At 50.6% G+C, this 25,821-nt stretch overlaps 1 protein-coding gene across 1 annotated transcript in view; it reads left to right on the top strand.

The window, feature by feature from the left end:
• KDM2B (lysine demethylase 2B) overlaps positions 1–25,598 on the top strand; it is a 114,597-nt gene extending 88,999 nt beyond the window's left edge. The window contains exons 13-24 of the mRNA XM_040619957.1: positions 6,092–6,316; positions 11,725–11,868; positions 13,041–13,127; positions 13,299–13,559; positions 13,769–13,882; positions 14,546–14,584; positions 14,730–15,409; positions 16,128–16,291; positions 16,373–16,534; positions 17,239–17,457; positions 24,300–24,492; positions 24,597–25,598. Of these exons, the coding sequence (XP_040475891.1) occupies positions 6,092–6,316; positions 11,725–11,868; positions 13,041–13,127; positions 13,299–13,559; positions 13,769–13,882; positions 14,546–14,584; positions 14,730–15,409; positions 16,128–16,291; positions 16,373–16,534; positions 17,239–17,457; positions 24,300–24,481 (2,277 nt within the window). The 3' untranslated portion in view covers positions 24,482–24,492; positions 24,597–25,598. The remainder of the gene's footprint in view (positions 1–6,091; positions 6,317–11,724; positions 11,869–13,040; positions 13,128–13,298; positions 13,560–13,768; positions 13,883–14,545; positions 14,585–14,729; positions 15,410–16,127; positions 16,292–16,372; positions 16,535–17,238; positions 17,458–24,299; positions 24,493–24,596) is intronic.
• Positions 25,599–25,821: the final 223 nt, after the last annotated feature.

Here is a 25,821-nt window from a genome sequence, read left to right as displayed (position 1 = left end):
TGCCCCCTTGGCCCCTGAGAGTCTGCGTGTCCGTGTTGGAGTCATTGACCTCTCCTCCCTCTCCTAAGCCCTTTGTTCTCCTGTTGCTCAAGCCAGAAACCTCAGAGCTTTTCAGGACTCTTCCTGCCTGCATACCCCATGTTCAGGCAGCTTCATGGGTCTGCTTCTAAAACATCTCCTGAATCATCCCCTCTCTCAACCCATGTGTGGCTTCTGTTCAGGCCTTCCTCATCCTCAGCCTGGGCTACTGTGGTACCCTCATCTCTTCTCCCTGCCTTTCATCTTGCTCACCATGCAAAAAAATATCACACACTTGCCAGAATGTGATCATGTTGCTCCTGAATGTAAAGTCCTTTAACTGCTCTTATAGGGGACACCATTTCTCTGTGTCCTATGAGGACCTGCAGGATTAGGCTCCTGCTATCTCAAGGCTGTTTTCCAGTAGCCATATCAGGCTACTGAATGTGCTGCGTAGCTTCACCTCTCCATCTTATTACTCTTCCTTCTGCCTAGAATATCTACTCTCTACCCACCCCTATCCCAGTGCAGAGGCCTGTTCTCCCTTAAGACCCTTAGTCACCACCTCCTATGTCTGTGACCCTCTTTCCCATCCTCCCTCTCTAGTGAGATGAGGCATTTCTTCTGGGTCAGCATGCCAGGGTCCAGGCTTTAGAGCCCCTGTCCAGCCTCCTGCCTCAGCTTCTCGTTCATTGGCCCCATGACATTAGGCAGATGACTTGACTCTGCTGTGCCTCAGTTTCCTCACTTCTGAGTGGAGATAATTTCTATCTCATAGATTACTGATGGCAAATATTGAAAAGAGGGATTACTTCAATCAGTGTTACTTTTAATATCATCATCTCATCATCACTATCACATTGCATTGCATTTACATGGTTGTCTTTCTCCCCGTGGACTGTAATGCCTTTGAGAGTATGGAGCACATCTACTCATCTCTGTAGTCCCAGCACCTAGCACTGAATCTGGTACATAATTCTCAGCCAGAAAAAACTTGGGTAGGCAGGTGGGTGAATGTGTGACTCATTAATGAATGAATCTCCAGCGCAGATTACATGCTCTGTTGGCTAGTGATGTTCAGCATCTTTTCATGTGCTTATTCCCTATTTGTATATATGGATTTTGGGGGTTTGTTTTATTTTAGAGAGCGAGGGGGGGGGTTGCGTAGAGGAAGAGAGAGAATCTTAAGCAGGCTCCATACCCAGTGCGAAGCCTGCCATGAGGCTCAGTGTCACAACCCTGAGATCAAGACCTGAGCCGAAATCAAGGGTCAGAAGCTTCACCAACTAAGCCACCCAGGCACCCCTATATATATGTTTTTGAAGAAATTCCTATTTAAATCCTTTGCCCATTTTCAAATTGGGATGCTTGTCTTTTTATTGTTGAGTTGTTAGAGTTCTTTATATATTCTAAGTATTAGTCCCTTACCAGATGTATTATTTGCAATATGTTCTCTCATTCTCTGGACTTTTTCACTTGATTGTGCCCCTTTTAAGCACAAAAGTCTTTAGTTTTGAAATCCAATTTATCTGTTGTCTTTTGTTGCCTGTGCTTTTGGTGTCATAGCCAAGAAATCATTGCCTAATTCAAGGTCATGAAGATTTACCCTTATGTTTTCTTTTAAGAGTTTTACCATTTTAGCTCTTGCATTTAGGTCTTTGATCCATGTTTGAGGAAATTTTCATATAGTGTGAGGGAGGGCTCCAGCTTCATTCTTTTTTGCATGTCCCTGAACCATTTGTTGAAAAGATTATTCCTCCCCCCACTAAATTGTGTTGACACACTTGTTGAAAATCAGTTGGTCATTGAAAATTGTTTGGTCATAAATATTGTAAGTGTTTATTTCTGGAGTCTCAATTCCATTGATCCGTATGCCCTTCTGCCAGCACCACGTGGTCTTGTTTACTGTAGCTTTATAGTAAGCTTTGAAGTCAGGAAGTATTAATCCTCCAACTTTATTCTTCATTTTCAAGATCCTTGTGGCCTTTCCAGGTCCCTGGCATTTCCACATGCATTTTAGGATCTGCTTGTCAATTTCTGCAAAAAACCAGCTGGGACTTTAATAAGGATTACATTGAATCTGTTGATCACTTTGGGGAGTATTGCCATCCTGACAATATTGTCTTTCAATCCATGAACATGGGATGTCTTTTCATTAACTTAGGTTATTCCAAGTAATTTTAATCCCAGCGTTTTAGAGATGAGAGATTAAAGAGGTTCTGGCCATGAATATTCAGAAGAGGATCTGATGGATAGTAGGGGCTCTGCAAATATTTGTGGAACGCATGAAAGAACTACTGTAATAGTGTTCCCTTTAAGGAAGATGCTTAGGAGTAGCTGGTGGAGCAGAGGTGTTGGAATATTATGATTTGTGGGGGTGGGGGGCGCGTGTGGGACTGCAGATTTCCTTAACAGGTGGAGCTGGGTTGATAAAATCAACAAGTGGCCTTGGGATTGAGAAGGCTGGTTTGTAAGTGAAGGTCAGTGGATACCATCGTTCCCTTTTGCTGAGAAGACCAGTTTATGCTGAAATTAACAAAGATGCATTCTGGGTTACTTGAACAAATAGAGGCAAAGGTAGGGTAGAGTGGAATTTAGAATTGGGTTGTGAACCTTTAGATACCATGCAGAAGAGTTTAGGACAGAAGCTTCACGCCAGAATGACAGGGCTTTGGCTTGTTTACCTTCCTTCATAGAGACCCTCCAGTGTCTTTCTCACCTGTTGATTTTCTGGGTGGTCAGTCTTAGGATCCTGCATTTCAGGTGTTGCCTAATCAACTCCTGACGAGCCAGCTGGCGCCCACTTCCCACAAAAGCTGGCCACGAAGCTGCAGGCAGCAGCAACTTCTCTAGCTTGACTTGGCAGCCGGTTAGAGACGGGCTGAGTCGAGGTCTTTGGAAAACAGGGCCTCCTCACATCTTTTTCAGGACGTTGTCTGTCATTTGCTCTGTCATTTTCCAGGATGTCTCAGCCGCCATTGGGATCCAGGAGGATTTGTTTTTTCCACGGGTTGGAAAAGTGCCTCTCTGGATGAGAATGTGCTTTGGAAAGCACGGGAAGGTAGGCTTGTTTCACAGTCACATATGAGCTCTGTGACACTGGCGCGACGTTTTACTTCAGAGGAACACTGTCCCCGCGGCCAGTAAGGCCAGAGGCGCCCAGTGGCTATTTATACCTGGCGTTCCTGAGTGGGAGGAGAGAGCGGTGTTTGGACTCTGGGAATTGTTTTCAGTCCTTCACCAAAGCAGCTAGTCCTTAGACTCGCCTGCTCTGGGGGTCAGAGTTTCAGCCCTTCACCCTTGGTTTGTCCTTGGAGGTCGGACTGCACTGCTCTCTCTGTACCCGACTTGGGGCTCAGAATCGTCCGCCTCGTTGCCCGCGTTTCAGGGATTAGATGAGTGAGTTGCTTCTGGGACATGTGCTCTTTATAGGGGTGGAATCTGATTCTGGCGAGCTGTGAAGAGAGGGAGAAACCTTCCTGGTTTCCTTTTCTCTGGAAGTGAATGTGCTTCTCCGTACCTCTTTTTGGCACCTGTCTGCTATGGGTGTGAAGGCACTAACCGGGGGCCCATTCCAGGGGTGTGGGCTCCCGTCCGGTGGGCTCGCGCCCTGCTGCACCTGCTCATCTGCTCTGGTCCGCGGGGCTCAGGTGGGGCGCGTGCTCATCTCCTGCTGGCTCCGTCACCTTGGACAAGTCACTTTACCTCTGCCTCCAGTCTCCTCGTCTGAGAAATGGCATCTCTCGTGGGGTTCTTATTGGGAAAATAAGGTCCTGTCATACGTAAAAGGATCACAGGAGCAGGCAGTCAGCAAGTATCTGCTGTCACCATCCTTACGGCTGCCTCCGCCTGGCACACGTGCTGCTCTTTGGTCAGCTGCTTAGTGTTCAGATCCATGGCCCCTGTGTACCATTCTCAACTCCAAAGGCTCTGGAAAAAAAAATTTTTTTTTTAACTACTCCTTTGGTAGCAGTACCTGACCTGAATGGACACGTGTGATATGTAGGCCGATTTGTCCCTCTTCTGGTGTTAGGGCTGCTAAGCTCCTCCTGTGTGTGACAAGGGGCACCCCAGACCTCACTGGGGTACAGTGTAAGGACTGGTGGGAGGAGACTGCGAGACCTTCACTGATGGAAGACCAAGTAGCTCGTGTGGGAGCCGCCCCTTCCACAGTGGGCCTCCCTGGTGACAGGGCCACTGGCCGCGTCACCCTGCAGCTGAGGGGGGGCCTGAGTGTGGAGTGGCTCTGTGGGAGCAGTGGGGTCAGGGTGGAGTCGATGAAGACCGATGGGCCACTGGAGCCACGTCTTGTGTCTCCCTTTCCTCTTCAGAGTTCAGAGAATGTTGAGTGGGATAAAGATCCAGAGTAGCAGGGCTCCCTGGAATGTTGCAGGCTGCTAGGAAAAGAAATTGGAGGGAAGGATCCACCTAGTGTCAGTACCAGAGGGGGTTGGGGGAAGTGTGAGATTTTCACCTCTCTGCAGGGACCACTGCACTGCGGAAGAAGTGGATGATGGCGAGGCTTTACTCACAGAGAAATTCTTCCTGATTTGGTTATAGCTTTCTAGATAGCCCCGGTTGGTGGTGTGGGGAGGGGTCTCTGGAAAGAGGACCCTTTGCACTGTTGTGATACATAGTGACCATACTTCTGGGCCTGGGAGCTGACAAGAGGAGGGGCTTTTGTGAGGGACCCAGGTGTGGCAAGCAAGTAAAACTAAAAGGCTGGTACCGAATTTGAGATTAGTTGGCCGCGAAGGGGCTGTTGTAAGCATCAGATCAATTTGATCAGATAGTTTTGGGATAAGGAGTGTGTCTCCCTGACCGATGAACCATTTTTAGCAGACTCCTGCTACTTGGAAAGGTGTTTCAGATAACACACACTACTGGCCTTGGTCCCTCCTGCTTCTAGTCCCAGGTGCACAGGGGACCTCAGCAGACGGTGTCCTCTGGCAGCTGGCCTGGGAGCCCCCTCATGGATCCTGGCTGGCAAGGGGCTCTGCGGCTGCCAGCCCCAACAGCAGGACTCTGAGCAGGACCTGTGGCTGGCTGGTTCACTGTTCTGCATTGCTGCACCATTCTTCTGTTCATCTGTTTCTCTGTTTTCTTCTGAGTGGCGGGGAAAGAAGCATTTGGTGGCTGTTTAGAGAAGAGCTCAGAAGTCAAGGCTCCTTAAGGTTACTGTCGCATTCTACCAGGCTTTGTTCAGTCCATTGAGCACACCGTGTGTGCCAGGCCATCTTGTCAAAGGACAGTGGTGACAAGACACTCTTGATAACTGCCTTCCTGAGCTCTTCTGTCTCAAAGGGAAGGCCCCTGAGAACAGAGCCCCTAGGAGGCGCGCTGAACACAGGGCGGGGAGGGCAGGGAGGGCTGTCAGAAGAAAGCAGTGTGTAGACTGGGGCCTGCAGAATGGGTAGGTCTTACCCAACTGGAGTAGGGAGGGTTTTGTGTTCCTGGCCGAGGGGACAGAGGCCTTCCGTGTGGCTGTGTGCAGCCTCTTGGGGGAAGCAGAACCTGGCCGGAGGCAGGCAGGGGCCTGTGCTGAGACGTGGCAGCCGCGGAAGGGTCTTGAACCAGGATATGCTCTCAGAAGCAGGGTGTCCTCTAGTCACTTTCTGGGGCTGCTATAATGAAGTACCCAATATGGGGGTGCTTAAAACAACAGAAGCTTCCTCTCTCACAGTTCGGAAGCCAGAAGTCTGAAATCAAGGTGCTGGCAGGACCATGCTCCCTCTGAAGACTCTAGGGGAGGATCCGCCTTGTCTCTTCCAGCGTCTGGGGGCTGCCGGCTTCCTGGGCTTATAGACCCCTCCAGTCACATGGCCATCTTCTTCCTGTGTCTCCACAGCACTCCCTCTGTGCTTGTGTGCAAATTGCCCCTTACATAAAGACGCCAGTCCTATTGGATTAGGGCCCACCCTAATGACCTTATTTTAATTGGATCACCTCTGTAAAGGCCCTGTTTCTAAATAAGCTCCGCCGTCTGAGGTTCTGGGGTTGGGACCAGACGCCCTGCCGTGGGGGTCGGGCCGGCCCTGTGGCCCATCTCACGGTCCTGTGTGCTCTCCCGCAGAACCGGGCGGTAGGTCGGCCCAAGGGGAAGCTGGGCCCGGCCTCCGCCGTGAAGTTGGCCGCCAACCGGACAACGGCGGGAGCTCGCCGGCGCCGGACGCGATGCCGCAAGTGCGAGGCCTGCCTGCGGACCGAGTGCGGAGAGTGCCACTTCTGCAAGGACATGAAGAAGTTCGGGGGCCCCGGGCGGATGAAGCAGAGCTGCATCATGCGGCAGTGCATCGCGGTGAGTGCGAGTGCGGCGGGCGCCCCGTCTCCCAGAGACTCCCGGGGGCAGAGCAGAGCTGGCGGCCCTGCCGTCCTCGGGAGCACCCTGGCCCTCCGCGCCCTCCTCTGCATCCAGACCCCGCCTCCCCGGCTTGTGCTTCTGCTTGTTGGTCTTTCTAGTCTCTCCCTTAAAGAGAATGTTCCAGCTGCAGAAACCCCTCAGAGGTGCTCCCTGTGGGAAGAAAGGGGGCTCCGACCAGTGCTGTTTCAGATTCCACATTGCAGGAATGGGGTGGGAGGGGCAGACTTATGGTGCTGAGCTGCTTTTTCTTCATACGCTGATGGTCTTAGAACTCCTTCCTTCCCTAGATGACCACGTACTTTGAAGTCTCTGCCATTAAAGATGTCAGCCTGTCCTGTCTGTGACCCCATTGCCAACATTTATGGTCCAGTTCATGACGGTTCTAGGCCCGCCCTCCCTTCCTTCCTGTCCTGCCTTCAAAGTCAGAGGTCTAGGTGAAAGGTCAGTGCCCCTTCCTGAGGGGGCTGCCCCAGATAAAGAGGACTGATTTATGGTGCCCAGGAGCTGGGCTGCCGGAGAGCCTGGCCAGCTCCTGCAGACTATCTCACTGCCCCCAGCCTTGCTCCAGGACAGGGTGGTAGACAGAGACTCTGGCACAGTCCCGGCGTCTGTCCGTGCAGCCGTCCAGCACATACACACTCTGCCTTCCGCAGGGCGCTGCACCCAAGGCCTCGGGATCCTCCCTGTGGGAACAGTGATCTTTCTGCTCCTGTGGGAAAGCAGGCTCAGCAGGAGGGACAGGATTCCTGGGTGAGCTCCGAAGGTCCAGCCTGGCATTGGGTGCGCCTTTCTCTCTGGCTGCGGCTGCCCCTCCGAGCCCAGGGGCACCTTCGCCTTCTCCCTCCACACATACTGTGTGTGTTTTTGTTTTAGTTTAGTGGTTTTTTGTTTCCTTTTCTCCTATGGTCAAAACACAGAACAGAATTTACTATTTTAACCATTTTTAAGTGTTCAGTGCAGTCATATTACCTTTATACTCGTTGTGCAAGCTGATCTCTGGAACCTTTTCATCTTGCCAAAGGGAAACCCTATATCCGTTGAACAACTCCGTTTCCCCTCCGCCAGCTCCCGGCAACCACCTTTCTACCTTCTGAGTGTGACTGCTTTAGGTACCTCATATGACTGGTGCTCCTCCTTCTGCAGCTGGTTAGTTCAGTGAGCATAAAGTCCTCAAGGTTCATCTATATTGTTGCATGGATCAGGATTTCCTCTTTTTTTTTTTTTTTTTAAGTAGGTAAATTCTGTGCCCAACATGGGGCTTGAACTCAGGATCCCAAGATCAAGAGTTGAATGCTCTACCAACTGAGCCAGTCTGGACCTCCTCCTTTTTAAAGACTGAATAACACTCCACCGTTTGTATAGGCTGCATTTTCTTTACCTGTTCCTCTGTTGATGGATGTTTAAGTTGCTTCCACCTCTTGGCTCTTGTGAATAATGCTGCTGTGAACATGGGGGTGCCCTGTATGTCTTTGAGATCCTGTTTTGAATTCTTTTGAGTATATACCCAGAAGTAAGATTGTTGGATCATATGGTAGCTCTGTGGGTTTTTTTCCTAAGATTTTGTTTATTTATTTGAGAGAGAGAGAGAATGCGTAGGCACATGTGCGCCTGAGTCAGGGGAGGGGCAGAGGGGAATAGGCGAGGGAGAGAATCTCAAGCAGGCTCCACAATGAGCACGGAGCCCATCCTGGGGCTGATTCCATGACTCTGAGATCATGACCCAAGCCAAAATCAAGAGTCAGATGCTTAACCCAACCGAATCACCCGGCACCCCAGTAGCTGTATTTTTTATTGTTTTGGGGACCGCCATGCTGTTCTCCACAGAGGCTGCTCCACCTTCCCTTCCCCCCAGCGGTGCACACGGGTCCCGCTTTCTCTGTACCCTCGCCCACACTTGTGACTTGCTGTTCCGGTAGTGGTTACCCGAATGGTTTTGACCTGCATTTCCCTGGTGATGGGTGACGTTGAGCATCTTTGTGTGTTGGCCGTAGCTTCTTTGGAGAAATGCCTGGTTAAGTCCTTTGCCCATTTTTAAATTGGATTTTTTTTGGTTGTTGAGTTGGGGTTCTTAATGTGTTCTGCATGTTAACTCCTCATCACATGCAGGGTTTCTAAATATTTGCTCCCATTCCATAGGTTGCCTTTTCACTCTGTGGATTGTTTCCTTTGCCATACAGTTTTGTTTCATTGCTTGGGTTTTTGTTACCTGTACCCAGGTCATTTCAGTGGATTTCAGGAAATTTGGGAGTGCCCTTGAAATTAAATACAGCTTTTTGTCTCTGCATGCCTATGTATACATTTTTCTGGAGTGAGGGTCCATGTGACCTGTCGCATTCTATCAGAATTTAAGAGAGTTTGTCTGTAGGGATTGTTGGTTTTGAGAACATTGTCGCCTAAAACTCGGCACATGGGCCATGACCCAGCACTGTGTCTTCCTCTTGAGCCTTACCCGCCCCCGCCCCGTGTTCCAGGCAGTTATGGGACCTGTCTCTGCTGTCACATATGCTTTGCAGTTCTGGTGTCTAGCCCGGCACTTGGCTCAGTGAGTGTTGAAGGAAACCTCAGTTTTGTGTGTCTGTCCAACCTGATGGGGCTTCTGGAACTAATAGTAAATGTAGTCTTGGCCTGACCCTGGGCGTCCTCCTTACTCTTCTTCCAACCTTTCTACTTTATAGAGACTCTTTCTGCCATGGTTTACCCACCTCTGACACATGCAAGCCACCTCTCTTCCCTTTCCAGACTCCTCTCTCTTGATGTGCCAGAGTCTCTCTCTGCCCATGACCAGCCTTCCCTTTGCTCTTCCTTGTGAGACTTCATCCCTTCACGCTGTCCAGCTCTGTCGCCCTGCTGACTTGGGCCTGGGTTCCCCTCCTGAGTCTCTGAGGTGGCTTTGCCTGTGGTTCCACCTGCTGATTTCCGAGTCAGTCCCCACCCAGCACGCCCAGCTTTGGGCTGTGTGCGCTCCTGTGGCTGGCCTGCCCTCCCCGCTGTTGCTGCACGCATCTGGCTCTTGCTTCTCTGTCCCTCTCATGTGGGTTGGAGGTGCCTTTTGCTTTTCTTGCTCCCCACTTTTCTCTGCCTGTAGGAGCCCAAATTCCCCATCCTGGGTGTCCTCCCAACGTCAGCTGCTTGCTGCTTCCTGTGGCACAGGCACGTGCCTTTCCCATGTTTTCCTGGGATTTTAGCGTGCTCTGTCTCCCGGACAGCTCGAGGGAACAGCTGCCTTCCTCATTACTGTTCCCCTTTTGGTTGCTTGCTTCAGGCTTTAGCAGATGTTGATTAAGTATTTGTTGAACAAATGATGGTTCTTTTGCCTTCAGTATTCTATTCATTTGAACTCAGATGTTTGTGCCATCTTATAGACTTTTCATTTAGTGGAGCATATATCCGAGCTTATTTGAAGCTCTTCTAACTCAGTGTAATAAAATTGTGTGTTTCCTCTGGATCCCAGGTACTGGGAGGTGGGTGTGTGTGAGTGCTGGCCCGCCCGCAGGGGGTTTTATAGCCCAGTACAGCAGTTCTCAAATGTGGTCTTGGGAATTCTTGAAAACTATGGGGACCCCAAAGAGCTTTGTTGGTGTGGGTTATTTATTATTATTATTGTATTCAAAATTAAAACAGGGAAGTTTAAAAAAATACTTTGAATTCATTTGAAAAGAACAGACTTACTACATGTTATTATAAAGAACATTTTTTTTGTAAATAACATTTTTACAAGAAATAACTCCATCTTCCAAAACAAAAATGATTAGGAAGAATGGCATTGTTTTATGTTTTCGTAAATCTCTTCTTTTATGTTTGGTTCATTAGACAATACCTGCATTTTCACACATGTGTCTGTCTTCGTTCTATCCCAGTATGTTGTTTTGGAGGAACCATGTGAGGGAAATGGGGCCTCACGCACATCTGTAGTTGGAAAAGGGAGAGGAGTAATTTCCATAGTCTTTTCGTAGCGGTGGGTATCTCTGAGACTGTGCAGGGACTCAACAGGTGGTAGTTTCTTAAAGGTTAGTTGCAATGTGGAATCTGAAACTGTATCAATGAACTTTTCATACTGTTACATTAAAATTCATTAGTCTTTCTTGCCCCTGGAAAAGCTCATTTGCTCATGCATGATGTTACAACATCACGGTTATTTGGAAAACACTGGCTTACTGAGTTATACAGATTGTCCAAATAGGGGCACACAGTGTTATACAATGTAAAAAACAAAGTAATCACATTTGTTACCACCACCACCAATCTCCGTAGAACGAAGTCTTTTAAGTATTGGGAAGCTGTCCAGTTCATGGTGGCTAATGTAAGTTTTCCAAAATTCAAATTTTGGTTTTAAAATTTGAATTTTATCCTTTGTAACAAATGCTACAAATTTGTTTTTCTGGAAGCGACCAGTTCATTTCATCTTTGAGAAATCTGCCAGTACTTTTTTTTTTTTTTTTTAATCAGTTATTCTGTCAAGTAGAATGATGTTCCATGGAGAAAATGACCAAGTCAGGTCACAGCTTAGTCACGAGGGCCTTTCCTTTCGATAAGCATCGTCCTTTGGTATGCAGCCCTAGTGCTTTATGTATACTTCCTATTTTGTCATACAGAACATTAAAAAGATAGGTACTCAAATAATAAAAAATATTTTTTAAAAAAAGGTTACGTATTCAAGGGTCAGGGTTTTAATAACAGTAGCTTTTTCTGCCTCATCAAAGCCCTTCAGAGAAACCTGGTGATCTTTGTAATGAGCGCGTGGCAGTGACAAACTCAGTGCCGCCCTGACAAGTGCCAGAGTTTCACTCACCGGAGCAAATGTCAACATAGTTGGAAAAGGCAGATAACATCTTAGTGTTACTCTGACGATGGTTTTGACCCTGCAGACCTCCCTGGAAAGGTGGTGGGGACGGTGCTGTGATAGGGCTGGTGACGCGTGGCCTCGGCCCCCCGCGGGTCTGGGCGCAGTTCATGCCCTGCCCCCGCCTTCAGATCCTTCCTTGCTCATGATGCTGGCCCTGGCCTCCATGTTTCCAGGGAGCCCCCCTGCCCCCCTCACCCCTCGGCCTCCTTGCTGTACGTGTCTCCATATCCCTTGTCCCAACATACACTGTTGTTCTTCACTTGTCTGCCTCCCTCCGCTGAAGTGTAGGCTCAGGGCGGCAGAGATTTCTGTTTGTCTTGCTCGGTGCTCTTCCAGCCCTGAGTATCTGGCACGCACAGAGTAGCCTGATGGATATTGGACTGAATGAGCGAATGAACGATGGGCAGGGCTGGAGCCAGTTCTCGCTGACTCCTGGCCTGTGACCTGTCCCCCGTGGGTCCTGGCCCCTGCTGACACGGCTGCGCTCTCTCCGGCTCTTCAGCCAGTGCTGCCCCACACTGCCGTGTGCCTGGTGTGTGGCGAGGCCGGGAAGGAAGACACCGTGGAAGAGGAAGAAGGAAAGTTTAACCTCATGCTCATGGAGTGCTCCATCTGCAATGAAATCATCCACCCTGGATGCCTTAAGGTGAGCAGTCCCGGGGGCTCTGGCTGTGCTGTTCGGCACCCCCACAGTGGGCCTCCGGGGGTGCTGATGCTGGGGGGCCTGTGAGCTTCCTTCCTCAGAGGCCAAGTCTGCGAGGTTCTGGGTGAGGCCAAGAAGGGTCTGGAGTAGTTCAGACTATCCCCACCCGTGTCTTTGAGGGAATGAACACATACCCCCCCAATACCTCAGAACCATAGACAGTTCCCAGAGTCGTGCACCCAGACCAGAGGGAGAGACTTGGTGCTTGTGTCGCTTGCTGGAATCCTGGTTCCGGGCTTCTGGGAGAACAAGGCCTGGGCCAGGGGAGGGCGGGTCCCGTGACAGGTGGTTGCGTTAGTGTTGCTGTATGCCAAGAGCCTGCTCCCTCCGTGTGCCCGGGGCAGGGCTGCTTTCTCACGGGGACCGCCGCGCTGGGCCTGCCTGTCTTAGGCAACACGTTCCACCGCTGAAGGGAAGAGACTGCTCTGGGCTGTCCCCAGAGAATGTCATCATGCCTGGCACCTCCCCATCATCCCAGGTGTCAGCCTATGTGTATCTGTGTGTTTTAGCAAGATTGAGGTCTGCCTGCCCCAGATGTGACCTCAGCTCTGGAGTGTCTCCGTTCCTCTGTGGTGGTGGCAGGGGGTTTGTCTTAAGGCTCAGCGTCCTACACACACCTCCCACTCTGAAGGGGGCACTGCGGTTTTCTCCTGCCTTTGGAAGTCAGACCTTCACGTTTTAGTTGCCTGGTGACTTTGTCTCCCAGATCAGAGACAGCCCCTGGGAGCTGCTCACACTTAGCACCCAGGACAGTGCTACTCAATGGCTGAACAATTGGTGGGGTCCTTTCTGGGTGCCAGGCCCTGAGCAATCGCTTTACCTAGGTTATCTCCCTGTTGCAGAACGGCGGTGAGACAGGTATGTTCCATTTCACGATGGGGGGCACTGGCCCACGGAGCTGGGAGTGATTTGCCCATGAGCGCTGAGCTAGTAAGAGGCAAAGTTAGGATTTGACCCCTGGCCAGAATCCAGAGCCACCCGTCTTAACCACCTTTGTTTTCTCTTGGTCAGGGATGGGCTGGAAATGACACCTGGGAGGGGGTAGTTGATGTTCCCGGCAGGTGTGGCATCTTCTGCCCCCTCCCTGCTTGCTGACTGGTGTGTGTCCTTTGCAGATTAAGGAGTCAGAGGGCGTGGTCAACGATGAGCTTCCAAACTGCTGGGAGTGTCCAAAGTGTAACCACGCCGGCAAGACCGGGAAAGTGAGTGTCGGGCTCCAAGTCCCAGGGGTCAGCCTGGGAGGGGCGGACCTTGGTCTTGCCAGATGCAGCCTGTCCCTGCCTTGTCGGCCAGTGGTTGCTGTGGGTTCTGGGCGGGGGGCAAGTCCAAAGATATACAGTTGGTTTGTTCCTTCTCTCTTTTTGGCCTACAAGCAAAAGCGTGGCCCTGGCTTTAAGTATGCCTCCAACCTGCCTGGCTCCCTGCTCAAGGAGCAGAAGATGAACCGGGACAACAAGGAAGGGCAGGAGCCTGCCAAGCGGAGGAGTGAGTGTGAGGAAGTGCCTCGGCGCAGGTCAGACGAACACCCCAAGAAGGTGCCCCCGGACGGCATCCTGCGCCGAAAGTCGGACGACGTGCACCTGAGGAGGAAGCGGAAATACGAGAAGCCCCAAGAGCTGAGTGGACGCAAGCGAGTACGGACTGGGAGGAGCGGGCAGTGAGGGGTGGCCTGGCTGGTCCCGGGTGTGGGGCGCGGGGGCGGGGGCGGGGGCGGAGATGGGCAGGGGGAGAACTCGGGGTCCTGGCCTCTGGCTGCCCTGAGCAGGTCACATAAGTCCTGAGAGCCCGGCCCAAAAGAAAGGAGGGGAAAACCAGCGAGTCACTCCTCTTCCCACCCCTTTAGGCCTCGACGCTTCAAACGTCCCCCGGTTCCTCCTCTCACCTCTCGCCGAGGCCCCCTCTAGGCAGCAGCCTCAGCCCCTGGTGGAGATCCAGTCTCACTTACTTCCAGCAGCAGGTGCTCCCACGTCGCCCCGCCCTCCCGAGGCCCTGGGCACTTGCGAGTCCCGGGCTGCCCCCGCCCCCTCGCCACCCCTCCCCGGGTTCTCCAGCCCATTGCCGCACCCGCTCCGAGGCATCTGTGCGCCGCAGCTTCCCAGGCCCCAGTCGCGGATCGCTGGCTCGAGGTTCTGGCGTGGGGCCTGGGAAGCTGAAGCTGCCGCGCGGAAGCCCTGTGGATCTGGGAACCTCGGAGGATCCTGGCGGCCCCGCTCCGCCCACCGGCCCTTCCCGCTTTGGCCACGAGGTGGCGCCTGGTTGTCTGCCCAGCTCCAGCCATTAAGGCTCCGCTGGGAACCCCGCAGCCCCTGCCTCCAGGACTGGCTCCCAGGGCCAAGTCCGACCTCAGTGGGCCAGTGCACATCTCAGGGTCTGTCCGAGGGTGGGAGGTCAGTTGGGTGGGAACAGTTCGGCCACACTTCTCCCCTTCCAGCTTCTCTCTTAAAAGCAGCAGGCAGGGCCCACTGTCTTTCGGTAACAGTAGAGGTGGGATTTGTGGGAAAGGTGACCCTCCAGCCCCCACTCTAGAGACTGTGGACTCGTGGTGGGGTTGGGGGTAGAGGGGACCAAATCCCATGAACCCTGGGAGCAAGCTCTGCATCCTTTTTTTTCCCTGTGACAGCTAAAACCTGGCAAAGAAGATAAGCTTTTCAGGAAAAAGGTACTGTTTTCCATTCTCCTGTCTTCCTCTCCCCTCACGCCTGCCGCTGGGTCAGTGGGTCCCACGTCAGAGGGTGGAGAGGCCTGGGTGGGTGCAGTCCCTGAGCCTAGGGGCTTAGCTGCCCTCGCTCCCCCTCCTCCCTCAGCGGCGGTCTTGGAAGAACGCCGAGGACCGGATGGCTCTTGCCAACAAGCCTCTCCGACGCTTCAAGCAGGAGCCGGAGGATGACCTGCCCGAGGCGCCCCCCAAAGCCCGGGAAAGCGACCACTCCCGCTCCAGCTCCCCTACCGCTGGACCCAGCACGGAGGGGGCAGAGGGCCCCGAGGAGAAGAAAAAGGTAAAGATACGCAGGAAGAGGCGGCTTCCCACCAAGGAGCTGAGCAAGGAACTAAGCAAGGAGCTGAACCAAGAGATCCAGAAGACAGAGAACAGCCTGGCCAACGAGAACCACCAGCCCATCAAGTCAGAGCCCGAGAGTGAGAGCGAGGAGCCCAAGCGGCCCCTGGGCCTCTGCGAGCGCCCCCACCGCTTCAGCAAGGGGCTCACCGGCACCCCCCGGGAGCTGCGGCACCAGCTGGGGCCTGGCCTGCGCAGCCCACCCCGTGTCATCTCCCGGCCCCCTCCCTCTGTGTCCCCGCCCAAGTGCATCCAGATGGAGCGACACGTGATTCGGCCGCCCCCCATCAGCCCCCCGCCTGACTCGCTGCCCCTGGATGATGGGGCAGCCCACGTCATGCACAGGGAGGTGTGGATGGCCGTCTTCAGCTACCTCAGCCACCAAGACTTGTGTGTCTGCATGCGGGTCTGCAGGACCTGGAACCGCTGGTGAGGGGTGCTGGCTGAGCTTGGATGGGGAGGCAGCGAGGGACTGGCCCGGTGTCGGGCTCCAGGCTCAGGCTTAGACTAGACCAGGGATGGCGCATGCGTGGTATGTGTGCCCACTTTAGTCCCTCGTGATGATCTTTCTTTCCTTCTAAGCTCAGTCCAGCGTAATTCTTCTCAAAAGAGTTCCAGGTGGCTCCAGCAATCTGGTCACGCTGGAGTTGTCAGAAGAGGTGAACCCTAGTTGATTGCCTGATTTCGGCCTTGGAAGATGAGCTAAGGACCAGGTGGAACCCTTGTCCTTAAGAAGGCAGCCCAGGTTAAAAGCAAGGGTTCCAGTTACCGATCTCAACTTCAGCTCTGATACTTCGTAGCTTTGTGGCCTTTGCCAGGTCACTTACCTTCACCCATGGAAGGGCGTACGTTATAGGGTGTCTGCCTAGAGCGCTGTTGTGAGAAGTGGCCTGTAGGGGGAGTAGTGAAGCCCCCGGTCAATACTTAATGGAGAACTGGTACTGGCACCTTCTGTGGGGGCCTGTGGCAATCAGAGCAAAGGTGCCCAGGTGTGGGCAGGACAGGTGTTAAACGAAGGATCCAGAGGGTGGAGCTGGGGAGCCCCCCACCCCCAAACTTGGTAGTGGGGGAGTTGCCACAGCCATGCAGGGGGCTCCCCACGTAAGCCCCTAAGTTTGACACCCCCTCTGCTGGGCCTGGCCCCCAGGTGCTGCGATAAGCGGTTATGGACCCGCATCGACCTGAACCACTGCAAGTCCATCACACCCCTGATGCTGAGTGGCATCATCCGGCGGCAGCCTGTCTCCCTGGACCTCAGCTGGACCAATATCTCCAAGAAACAGCTGAGCTGGCTCATCAACCGGTTGCCTGGTGAGCACTGGGCCAGGGACCGCAGAGGTGCAGTGGTGGGTGCTGGGTCGCGTCTCCTGATCTGCCACCTCTGTCCCCCAGGGCTCCGAGACTTGGTGCTGTCGGGCTGCTCGTGGATCGCGGTCTCAGCTCTCTGTAGCTCTAGCTGTCCGTTGCTCCGGACCCTGGATGTCCAGTGGGTAGAAGGACTAAAGGATGCCCAGATGCGGGATCTCCTGTCCCCACCCACAGATAACAGGCCAGGTGAGTGGCCAGGCCCAGGTGTGTGTGCTCAAGGGGGTCAGCTTGGAGGCGGTGTGACCAGGCTGTGCCGTTGGATCTGGTTTTCCCCACAGGCCCCACCTGGTACATATGTTCTCAAGCCTTCTCTGGTCTTAGCCCTTTTCCAGAAGATGCAGAGGTTGTCCCAGCTGACATGTTCTCGGGCACCTTCAGGCATAGAAGCGATGCGTGAGAGCAGAGGCTTCTTTGCGCACCCAAGACTCCACTGTGGGGTCTTCGCATGCATCTGACTGCTTCTCCGTTTATTTGTCCTTTGTTGGCTTTAAGCCTCCATAAACACGGGGGTCAGTGTAGTTAGGGATGGGCTCCCAAGAGGGAGCCTTCCTGGGCCGGGTTGCAAAGGTCATTGCTCCCCGCTTGTGGCTTACGTGAGGAAAGCGTGGTGATCCAGAGAGGCTGTGCTGTCTTGCTCCAACCAGCTGAGTACTGCTGGGTAGAATGGGGGCTGTGTTTCTAAATGTTCTGATTTGTCAACACTCCAGACGTGTGAGATTTGCTGTGGAATCTTTTGGATTTTTAAGTGAAAGAACTAATTTGGGGAAACACTCAATGGCCATTTGAAACCCAAGTGTGACATGTGGCTGTTCGGCCTTCTGCTATGTCAATGTGACTAGATCTCCCTGGTCGGGTCGACATGCTGCCCCTCTCCTTCCTGCCCCCTTCAGGTCAGATGGACAATCGGAGCAAGCTCCGGAACATCGTGGAGCTGCGTCTAGCAGGCCTGGACATCACAGACGCCTCCCTGCGGCTCATCATACGCCACATGCCCCTGCTCTCCAAGCTCCACCTTAGTTACTGTAACCACGTTACCGACCAGTCCATCAACCTGCTCACTGCTGTGGGCACCACCACCCGAGACTCCTTAACCGAAATCAACCTATCAGGTCAGTCGGGGGCACCCAGCGAGGTCTGCCTGGGACCCTGGGGGACGGGCTGGGACCTTCACATTTGGGGGGAAGTACTTTGTGTGCCTGCTCTTAGAGGGTCGCGGTGTTAGGGCGAGGACAGATCTGTGACAGTACAGACACACGGCCTGGGCTAGAGGAGGAGCATGAAACACAGCAGTTACTGCTGGGTTGGTAATACTTGCTGCCAAAAAATGGTGCTGGTAGCAGCCAAAACACAGAGCCATGGTTCCTGACCCAAAATACCGGCTTGAGGAACTTCTCCCAGGTGGTATAGACAAGCAGAGGGGAGCAGGGCAGCAGCGGGCGGTGAGGCCGGGCAGGCTCGGGCCGATGAAGTAGCTTGGTTGTCCACGCTTAGGTGCCCCTTGCCTAACCCTGCTATCAGGGGCCGTCAGGGGCGAGAAGACTCTACAGCTGGTGCTGCTGGGGTTCTGCGTCCGCAGGATCCTGTCTCCTTGCTGATGGGGCTGGAGTCAGTTCGCAAGGCCCTGGGGTGTGACTGATGGCGAGGTGGACAGAGAGCGTGGCCCGTCTCCACCCAGGTCACCCAGTTCTGGTCTCATCGCTTAGGGTGTCAGATTGTGTATGTAAGATTTACATAAGACCTAAAAAACCACTTTTTTCCTCCAGAAATTAGGAACTAATAAAGGACACCTTCACTTCATGCTTGGTAGATCCGTACCTTCCCGTCAGCTGTGCCACGTTGGAGGAGGAATGGTGCGAGAGCATTCTCTACCTAGGAAGCCATTCCTCCTCGTCGGGGAGTTTTGGTGGCAAGGGTTGTCCCTCCCTGTGGAGGCAAAGAAGAGCGAGCCCTACAGGGCTGAGTATCCCAGCTCAAGGCTCCCCTCGTGGTCTTGCATGGATGCCGGAGCTGCCCTCTGGAGAAGGGCCTAGGTGGCTCTTGTTCCAGCCCCGAGCAGGGCTGGGTATTGTGGTGACTCTCTAGTGACTAGGAGTTCCGTGCCTGTAGCAGAGATCCCGGCGTCAGTCCCCCTCCCCTGCAGCGCTGGCCTGGCCGCGCTTGTGCACGTGGAAACCCGCTTTGGCATTTGTCTTTCCACGCAGGTCCTCCCTTCGTCTCAGTACAGAGAGATCTCTGTTCGGGTTAGGAGCTGTGCCGTACTGGAGGCAAACCTCCATACCCAGTCTCTTTTAGATGCATTGCTTTTTAAAAAGTTTTCCCTTGCCATCAACTAACTAATGATAAAAATAAGTCTGCGGCATAACATAGATGGCTGTGAGCGTGCTTCAGGATCCATGAACTTGAAGGATCTGCTCTAGTGACGGTGAAATTACGGCTGTCTAGCTGCTGTTGTGCAGGCTGAATTTTACCACAGAATATTTATGTGGGTGCGCAAGGCAGGCCCCTCCCTTCTCTTCCCGATTCTCACCACCCCCCTCACACACACTCACCCTAAATTCTTTCTTCCAGTGTGTCTCCATACTTCCACGCAGCAAACCTATGTTGCTATTTCTTGATTTTCTTTTTCCACTCGGGCCTTCTGAATCCATGAGCCTGCCGTGCAGAACACAAGGACCGCTCTTACATCTTCTCCCCCCTTAATCTTTCCAGTTCACAGTTACGTCTCAATTTTTTCTTTTATGGCCACATAAGTACTGTCCGCTGTTGAGCTAAATAGTGTATTATAAGTACATTTCCCGCCTTGCACAATTTTTTTATTTCCTGGAGTTAATAATAATTGCTTCTTTTTTGTTTAGTCTCTACACAGACTCTGCACCAGACTCGAATACTGTTCTGTCTGGCCCCGACCAGTTTTTGCAGGAGCTCTCCCTTCTGGACTTCCTCTCTCCCAACTCCTGCCTGCCGACTGTGTCCTACTGCCATCCTCGAAATTATCTTGGTCTGTGTGTTGTGCAGGGTCCCTACTTTCCTTGATCCCACATTTTTTCTTGGCCTCTCTGATTTCATGGAGGACATTTAGACTTTGTCCAAAATGTTTTTATTATTCCCTCGTATTTAATTGATAGCTTAGCTGGATCTGGGAACCATGTTGTTACAGAAAGTGGGAGGCATTGCTCCTTTTTCTTTGCCTTCCAGAGTCCAATCCGGAACCATTTGATACTTCATCCTTCAGTGAATATTTTCTCTAATCGGAAGTTTGTTAGGACATTTGCTTTATTGCTCTTCTTCTGTTTTTTTTTGTTTTTGTTTTTTTAAGATTTGAGAGAGAAAGAGGAGCGGTGGGGGGGGGGCAGAGCGAGAGGGAGAAGCCGACTCCCCGCTGAGCAGGGAGCCCGATGCGGGGCTCAATCCAGGGACTCCGGGATCATGACCTGAGCTGGACGCAGATGCTTAATAGATTGAGCTACCCGGGAGCCCCTAGTTTTCTGTAATTTTTGATGATGAGCCTTGGTTTCAGTCTTTTCATCCACCACACTCATGAGCCCTTTCAATCTAGAAACAAATGTCCTTCAGTTCTGGGAAATTTCCTTGAATTATTTCTTAATTTCCTTTTCTTCTGTTATCTCTTTATTAACTATTGCTCTGATATATATATTTTTTTCCTCCTGTTTCCCACCTTTGTGTCTTTTTCCTTGCTTTTCTGGGAGTTTTCTTCCACTTTAACACACAATTCATGCAGGTTTGTTTTTTTTTTTAAATGATTTTATTTATTTTAGAGAGCGAGTCGGGGGAGGAGCAGAGGGAAAGGGACAGGCAGACTCCCCAAAGAGCACAGCCCAGTGCAGGGCTCGATCCCACGACCCTGAGATCATCACCTGAGCCAGAACCAGGAGTCGGACACCTAACCGACTGAGCCCCCCGGGCGCCCTGGTTTTTATTGCTGCTGTTTCTCTAGGTCAAGAACAGTCAAAACATGGGCAGTTTCATGTGGTTCAACCTGTATTTTAAATTTTATAGCTTTATTTTATTCTTTGAACTCACACCCTCCCCTCCACATCCTCCCATCCTTTCCCCTCACCTGTTGTTTTTACTTCTGTAGAGAGGCCTATTCCTGTTTCTTAGTTCCACTCTGAGGATATTGATAGTTTTAGTTTCTTCTCCCTGCATATACTTTTTCCTTCAGACATGGTCAGTGGCCCTCATAAGAGATCCTTCTCGGATTTAGTGTCGGTGTGTGGTTGTCCACTCTGGGGTGATCGGAGGCTGCAGACGTCAGTCATTTTGTGGTCAGCATGGGTTGTTTCTTTGGGGAAACCCAGATGTGAGATCTTTCAGACTTTTCTCTTGAGCTGGTCAGGGCTGCCAAAAGGATTCTTCTTGACCTCCCAGTGGGAGGGTGCAAACTAGGCTGCCCAGTGTCCTAGGGCCTGGCGAGGGGAGGAGGCTGGGGGATCTCAACAGTCAGCGGGTGAGTTTCCCTGTAGACCCTGATTTTGACTGGATGCCCCATCCTGCTGTGCCAGGTGGTGCCCAAACCAGAGACTTTCTCTGTTACCCTCAGAGACTGAAACTCCGCTCTTTTGCAGCTGGGGAGGGAATCTAACCCTTCTTTAGCTCCATTTCCTGTGCTTGTTGCTTCCACTACCAGAACCTTTGGCTGTTTATAGAATAAATCTGCTTCTCTGCTTTCCCTTCAGCCAGTTTAGGTTAAGCTTTCTCGAATCTACCAAACTGTTATCTCTTCTCCAGCTTCCAGAGTTAAAAAAGATTTTGGTAAAATACATAACATAAAATTTACCATTTAAGTATACAGTTCACTAGCATTTAAGTTCATTTACATCGTTGCGTAACCACCACCACCATCTCCAGAACTTTTTCTTCACCCCATCGGAAGCTCTGTACCCACTCACTCCCCGTTCCTCCTTCTCTCCGCCCCTCACAGTCCGCATTCTGTGTGAACTTGACTTTTTTAGGGACCTTATGAAAGTGGAGTTAGGTAATAGCTTATAGTGTTTTGTTGACTGGCTTATTTTAATTAGCATAATGTCATCAAGGTTCCTCCACGTGGTATCGTGTGTCAGAATTTCCTTCCTTTTTGAAGCTGAATAGTATTCCATTGTGTGTATATCCCAAATTTTATCTGTTCGTTCATCAGCGGACAGTTGGCTTGCTTCTACCTTTTGGCTGTCATGAATAATGCTGCTAGGAGAACATGGGTGTACAAAATCTGTTCAAGTCCCTGCTTTCAGTTCTTTTGGGTATAAACCAGAAGTGGACTGCTGGATCATATGGTAATTGTAGGTTTAATTTTTTTGAGGAACCTACCATATTGTTTTCCATAGCAGCTGCACAATTTTACATTCCTACTCATAGTGCACAAGGGTCCCATTTTCTCCACATCTTTGCTAATCATTTTTTATTTATAGCCGTTCTAGTGGGTATGAAGTGATACCTCAATGTGGTTTTGAAATATGTATTATTTTAAGTAATCTCTACACCCAGCTCGGGGCTCAGTCTCATAACCCCAAGATCAAGAGTCGCAGGCTCTACCAAGTGAGCCAGCCAGGTGTCCCTCAATGTGGTTTTGACCTGCGTTTCCCTAGTGATTAGTGATGTTGGGCAGCTTTTCATTTATTTGCTCTTTGTATATCATCTTTGGGAAATGTCTGTTCATGTCCTTTTTCTTTTTTTAATGAGCTAGCTTATGGATTTTTTTGTTGTTGAGTTGTAGGAGTTTTTTTTGTTTTTGAGTGAGCGAGCGAGCACATACACAAGCCGGGGAGTGGGGGGTGGGCAGAAGCAGAGTATCCCAAGCAGGCTCCACGCTCAGCACAGAGCCCAACACAGGGCCCCAACCCACAACCCTGAGAGCATGACCTGAGCCGAAATCAAGAGTTGGACGCCCAACCAACTGAGCCACCCAGGCGCCCCGAGTCGTAGGAGTTCTTTAATATATGCTCTGGATATTAATCCCGTATCAGATACATGATTTGCAAATACTTTTGCCCATTTTGTGTGTTGTCTTTTCACTTTCTTGTAATGTCTTTCGCACAAACGTTTTTTAGTTCAATCTCTTTTTGTTTGTGCTTTTGGTGTGGTGTTAAACCGTTGACAAATTCAGGGGCGCCTGGGTGGCTCAGTTAAGTGTTTGCCTTCGGCTCCAGTCATGATCCCAGGGTCCTGAGATCAAGCCCTGGCTTAGTGGGGGAGACTGCTTCTCCCTCTGCCCCTCCCCCCATGCTCTCTAAGAAAAAAGAAACCATTGACAAATTCAAAGTCATATAGTCTAGCTCTCATGTTTAGTTCTAAATTTTGAGTTAATTTTGTATACGGTGTGAGGTAGAATGTCCAGCTTCATTTGTATATAGATATCCAATTTTCCCAGCAGCATGTGTTGAAAAGTTTGTCTTTTATCCACTAAGTGGTTGTGGCACCTTGTCAAAAATCGTTGAAGATTCAAAGGTTTAATTTCTGGGCTGTCAGTTCCTGGTCTCTTCGTCTACATGACTTTAATGCCAGTAATACATGCTGTGGCTTTGTAGTGAGTTTTGACATCAGGAAGTGTGAGTCCTCCAATTTTGCTTTCTAGACTGCTTTGGCAATTCAGGATCCCTTACGCTTCTACATGAATTTTAGGATAGATTTTTCTAGTTCTTCAAAAAAAAATGCTCCTGGTATTTTATACCAACTTCATTGAATCTGTAGATTGCTTTGAGTAGTGTTGACATTTTAACAATATTAGGTCTTCCTGTGAACATGGGGTAGCTCTCCATTTAAATTCTTGCAGCACTTTTTTAGTTTTCAGTGTACAAAGTCGTTCAGTTCGTTGGTTAAATTTATTCCTAAGTATTTTTTTATTCTTTTTGATGCTACTATAATGGAGTTAATTTTCTGGTTGTTCGTTGCTAGTGTATAAAAATGCAGCTGATTTTTGTGTGTTCATTTCGTATCCTGCAACTTGGCTGAGCTTCTTACTTCTTTACGTCACCTCCAAACCTGGGTCTTTGATAAGCATGAGGCCGGCACTAAGGCTGTATTATTTTTTACAGTTGGCCTGACTATTTTCACCCCACTCACCTGAATGGAAAAAGGAAAGTGCAGACACTAGTGGTGTCAGAGACTTCAAGCTGAACACCACTGAGATGAAGGGATTTATCTGGCTCAGAGGGGGACTCTGAGCCTCAGATTTGCTAAGGGGCATTGAAGCCGATAGACTATGGATTCAGTTCTAAAACACAAGAGGGTGGTGAAAGCAAAGTATAAATTGAGAGAGTATGGGTAGAAGAGTGTGTCTAAGTGAGAGCATGATGAAAGCTTCTGAATTCTGGGTTTGCTCACTGTCAACAGAATCTCGCCAGCTCCTTGTAGCACCGTGGTTTTCTGCATGGGTTTCCAGTAAACACTTAGTAAGGGGCTCAGAAGCCCGCTGTGCCTCGCTTTCTGAAAGCACTGGTGCCCCCATGAGGGCAAAGGATCCCAGGATGACCATACAGATGTTCTCACTCTCACCCTTTGCTCCCCCCCGCAACTGCTCTGAAGGGAATAAGCAGATAAGTGCACAATAACGTAGATAGGTATTTATCGACAATTAGATGGGGAAAGCGAGCTGTTTAATATATTGTGTGGTCCTGTCTTTGTTAAACAGCATAGAGAGGAGACCTGTTCAGGTGAGAATATATACATGTAAAGAGGCTATGGTAAGCTGCTAAGTGGTTTCACTTGGAAGTCTGGATGCTTTTCAAGATACATTAACCTTTATAATTGGTAGATGGAACCATTCCCCATTTAATGAGCGCTTTCCAGCAAGTGCAGTTTTCCCTAGGGCACCAGGGGCTGGACCATGCTCAAGGGCTCTGTCCTGTTTCATGGCTCAGTGCTGGGGTTTGGGTGGCGGGAGGGGCCTTCGGCCTCTGCAGTTCCTCCACCTCACGTTGTCTCCTCTTCCCTGCAGACTGCAATAAGGTTACTGACCAGTGCCTGTCCTTCTTCAAACGCTGTGGAAATATCTGTCATATTGACCTGAGGTACTGCAAGCAGGTTACCAAGGAAGGCTGTGAACAGTTCATAGCTGAAATGTCTGTGAGTGTCCAGTTTGGGCAAGTGGAAGAAAAACTCCTGCAGAAACTGAGTTAGTCCAAGGACAAGTATGTAAATAAGGGTTGGGGGGGGGAAGGGAAATGGCAGGGGAGGGGAAAAAACTTTACAGAAACTAGGGCTTTTATTTTCAATTTGGAACTTGAAACAACAGACCACACGATTCCGTTTTGCAAGTCTTGCTGAGGGAGAAGCCGTTCCACCACCTATTCGGGCGATGAGTGAACCGGACACTTTGCTCTGGTCTATCTGAATTGTAACTGCACTGCTTTCTGGACCATTTCTAAAGGCGGCCTTTACCAAGAAGACATTCCCGCTGGAGAGGAGGATGGACGCTGAAGAAATTCTCTTACTGAAGCAGGAGCTTGGGAGTTTGTGTTGGTGGTGGTGTTTTGTTTCGGGCACCTCATTCCTTGCAGCTCCGGGGGTCAGTGTCGACGTAAAGTGGACCACACACCACATCTGCTGCCGTCGTGACATTTTTTTGTTTGGTTTTGTTACATCTTACATTATGCAGAACTATTTTTGTACAAATTGTTTAAAAGTTATTTATGCAAGGTTTGAATGCATACTTGTGTTTTTATTGTTTTGAGATTGCCAAGTTTCCTTGTTTCCCTAAGGTAGGAGAGAACTTAACCTGTACTTCATCGACACCAGTAATCCAGCTACACACGTGCCCAGATTTGGCAAAGCAGGTGAAGACCTTCCAATTAAAAGCATGTTTAACTGGAAGTTGAGAGCCTGCTTTGTACGTCAAGAATTACATAAGCATGTGGATATATGTTAATTATAGTCGAAGTAAGACACCTTGCCAAGTTTCCTCTGTATAGAATTCACCCATTTCTCAAAATTTTAAAATTCAGACTTCAGCCTTTGCACTCAGGAGGGTTTTGCGCCAGCATGAGCTCTTGTACTCTACCCAGATCTAATTTATACAGTGGGTCAAGAAGTAGAATAAATGATCCAACATAGCCTTTCTTTTCCTGTTTTCTCTCCTTTGAAGTGAGTTGAGTTCTCGTTCAAGGTTTATAACATGGCTATTTCCTAGTTGTAAAGTTATGCCTTCATAAGTGCCATTGTTGTGTTGTTTTCCTAGACCTTCCCTGATGCGGTTTTACCTTTGTTGAATTTGTATAAACAATTGTACAAAAAAGCACTCTTGGCCTTGGAGAGTTTCTGTTGAAGGAGTGGACTAGAAATCTGAGAAGTCCAGAGGCTGCGTCTCGACATCGGTATAAACAACTCTCTTAGAGAAACGCAGCGGCCCCACAGTGTGCACGGGTTCCCGTCTTCGGAGTTTTGGGCTGTGGAAGGCAGTGGGAGACAAGGGCGCTGCCCCAGTGGCCACGAGTAGGGATTCGGTACAGACCGCCTCAAGG

The sequence above is a fragment of the Ursus maritimus genome, unplaced genomic scaffold (genome assembly GCF_017311325.1).
Source record: "Ursus maritimus isolate PB19 unplaced genomic scaffold, ASM1731132v1 scaffold_33, whole genome shotgun sequence".
In the NCBI taxonomy this organism is placed as follows: Eukaryota; Metazoa; Chordata; class Mammalia; order Carnivora; family Ursidae; genus Ursus; species Ursus maritimus.
Note: the sequence above shows the minus strand (reverse complement) of the source record. Positions and strands in the feature narration are given on the sequence as shown.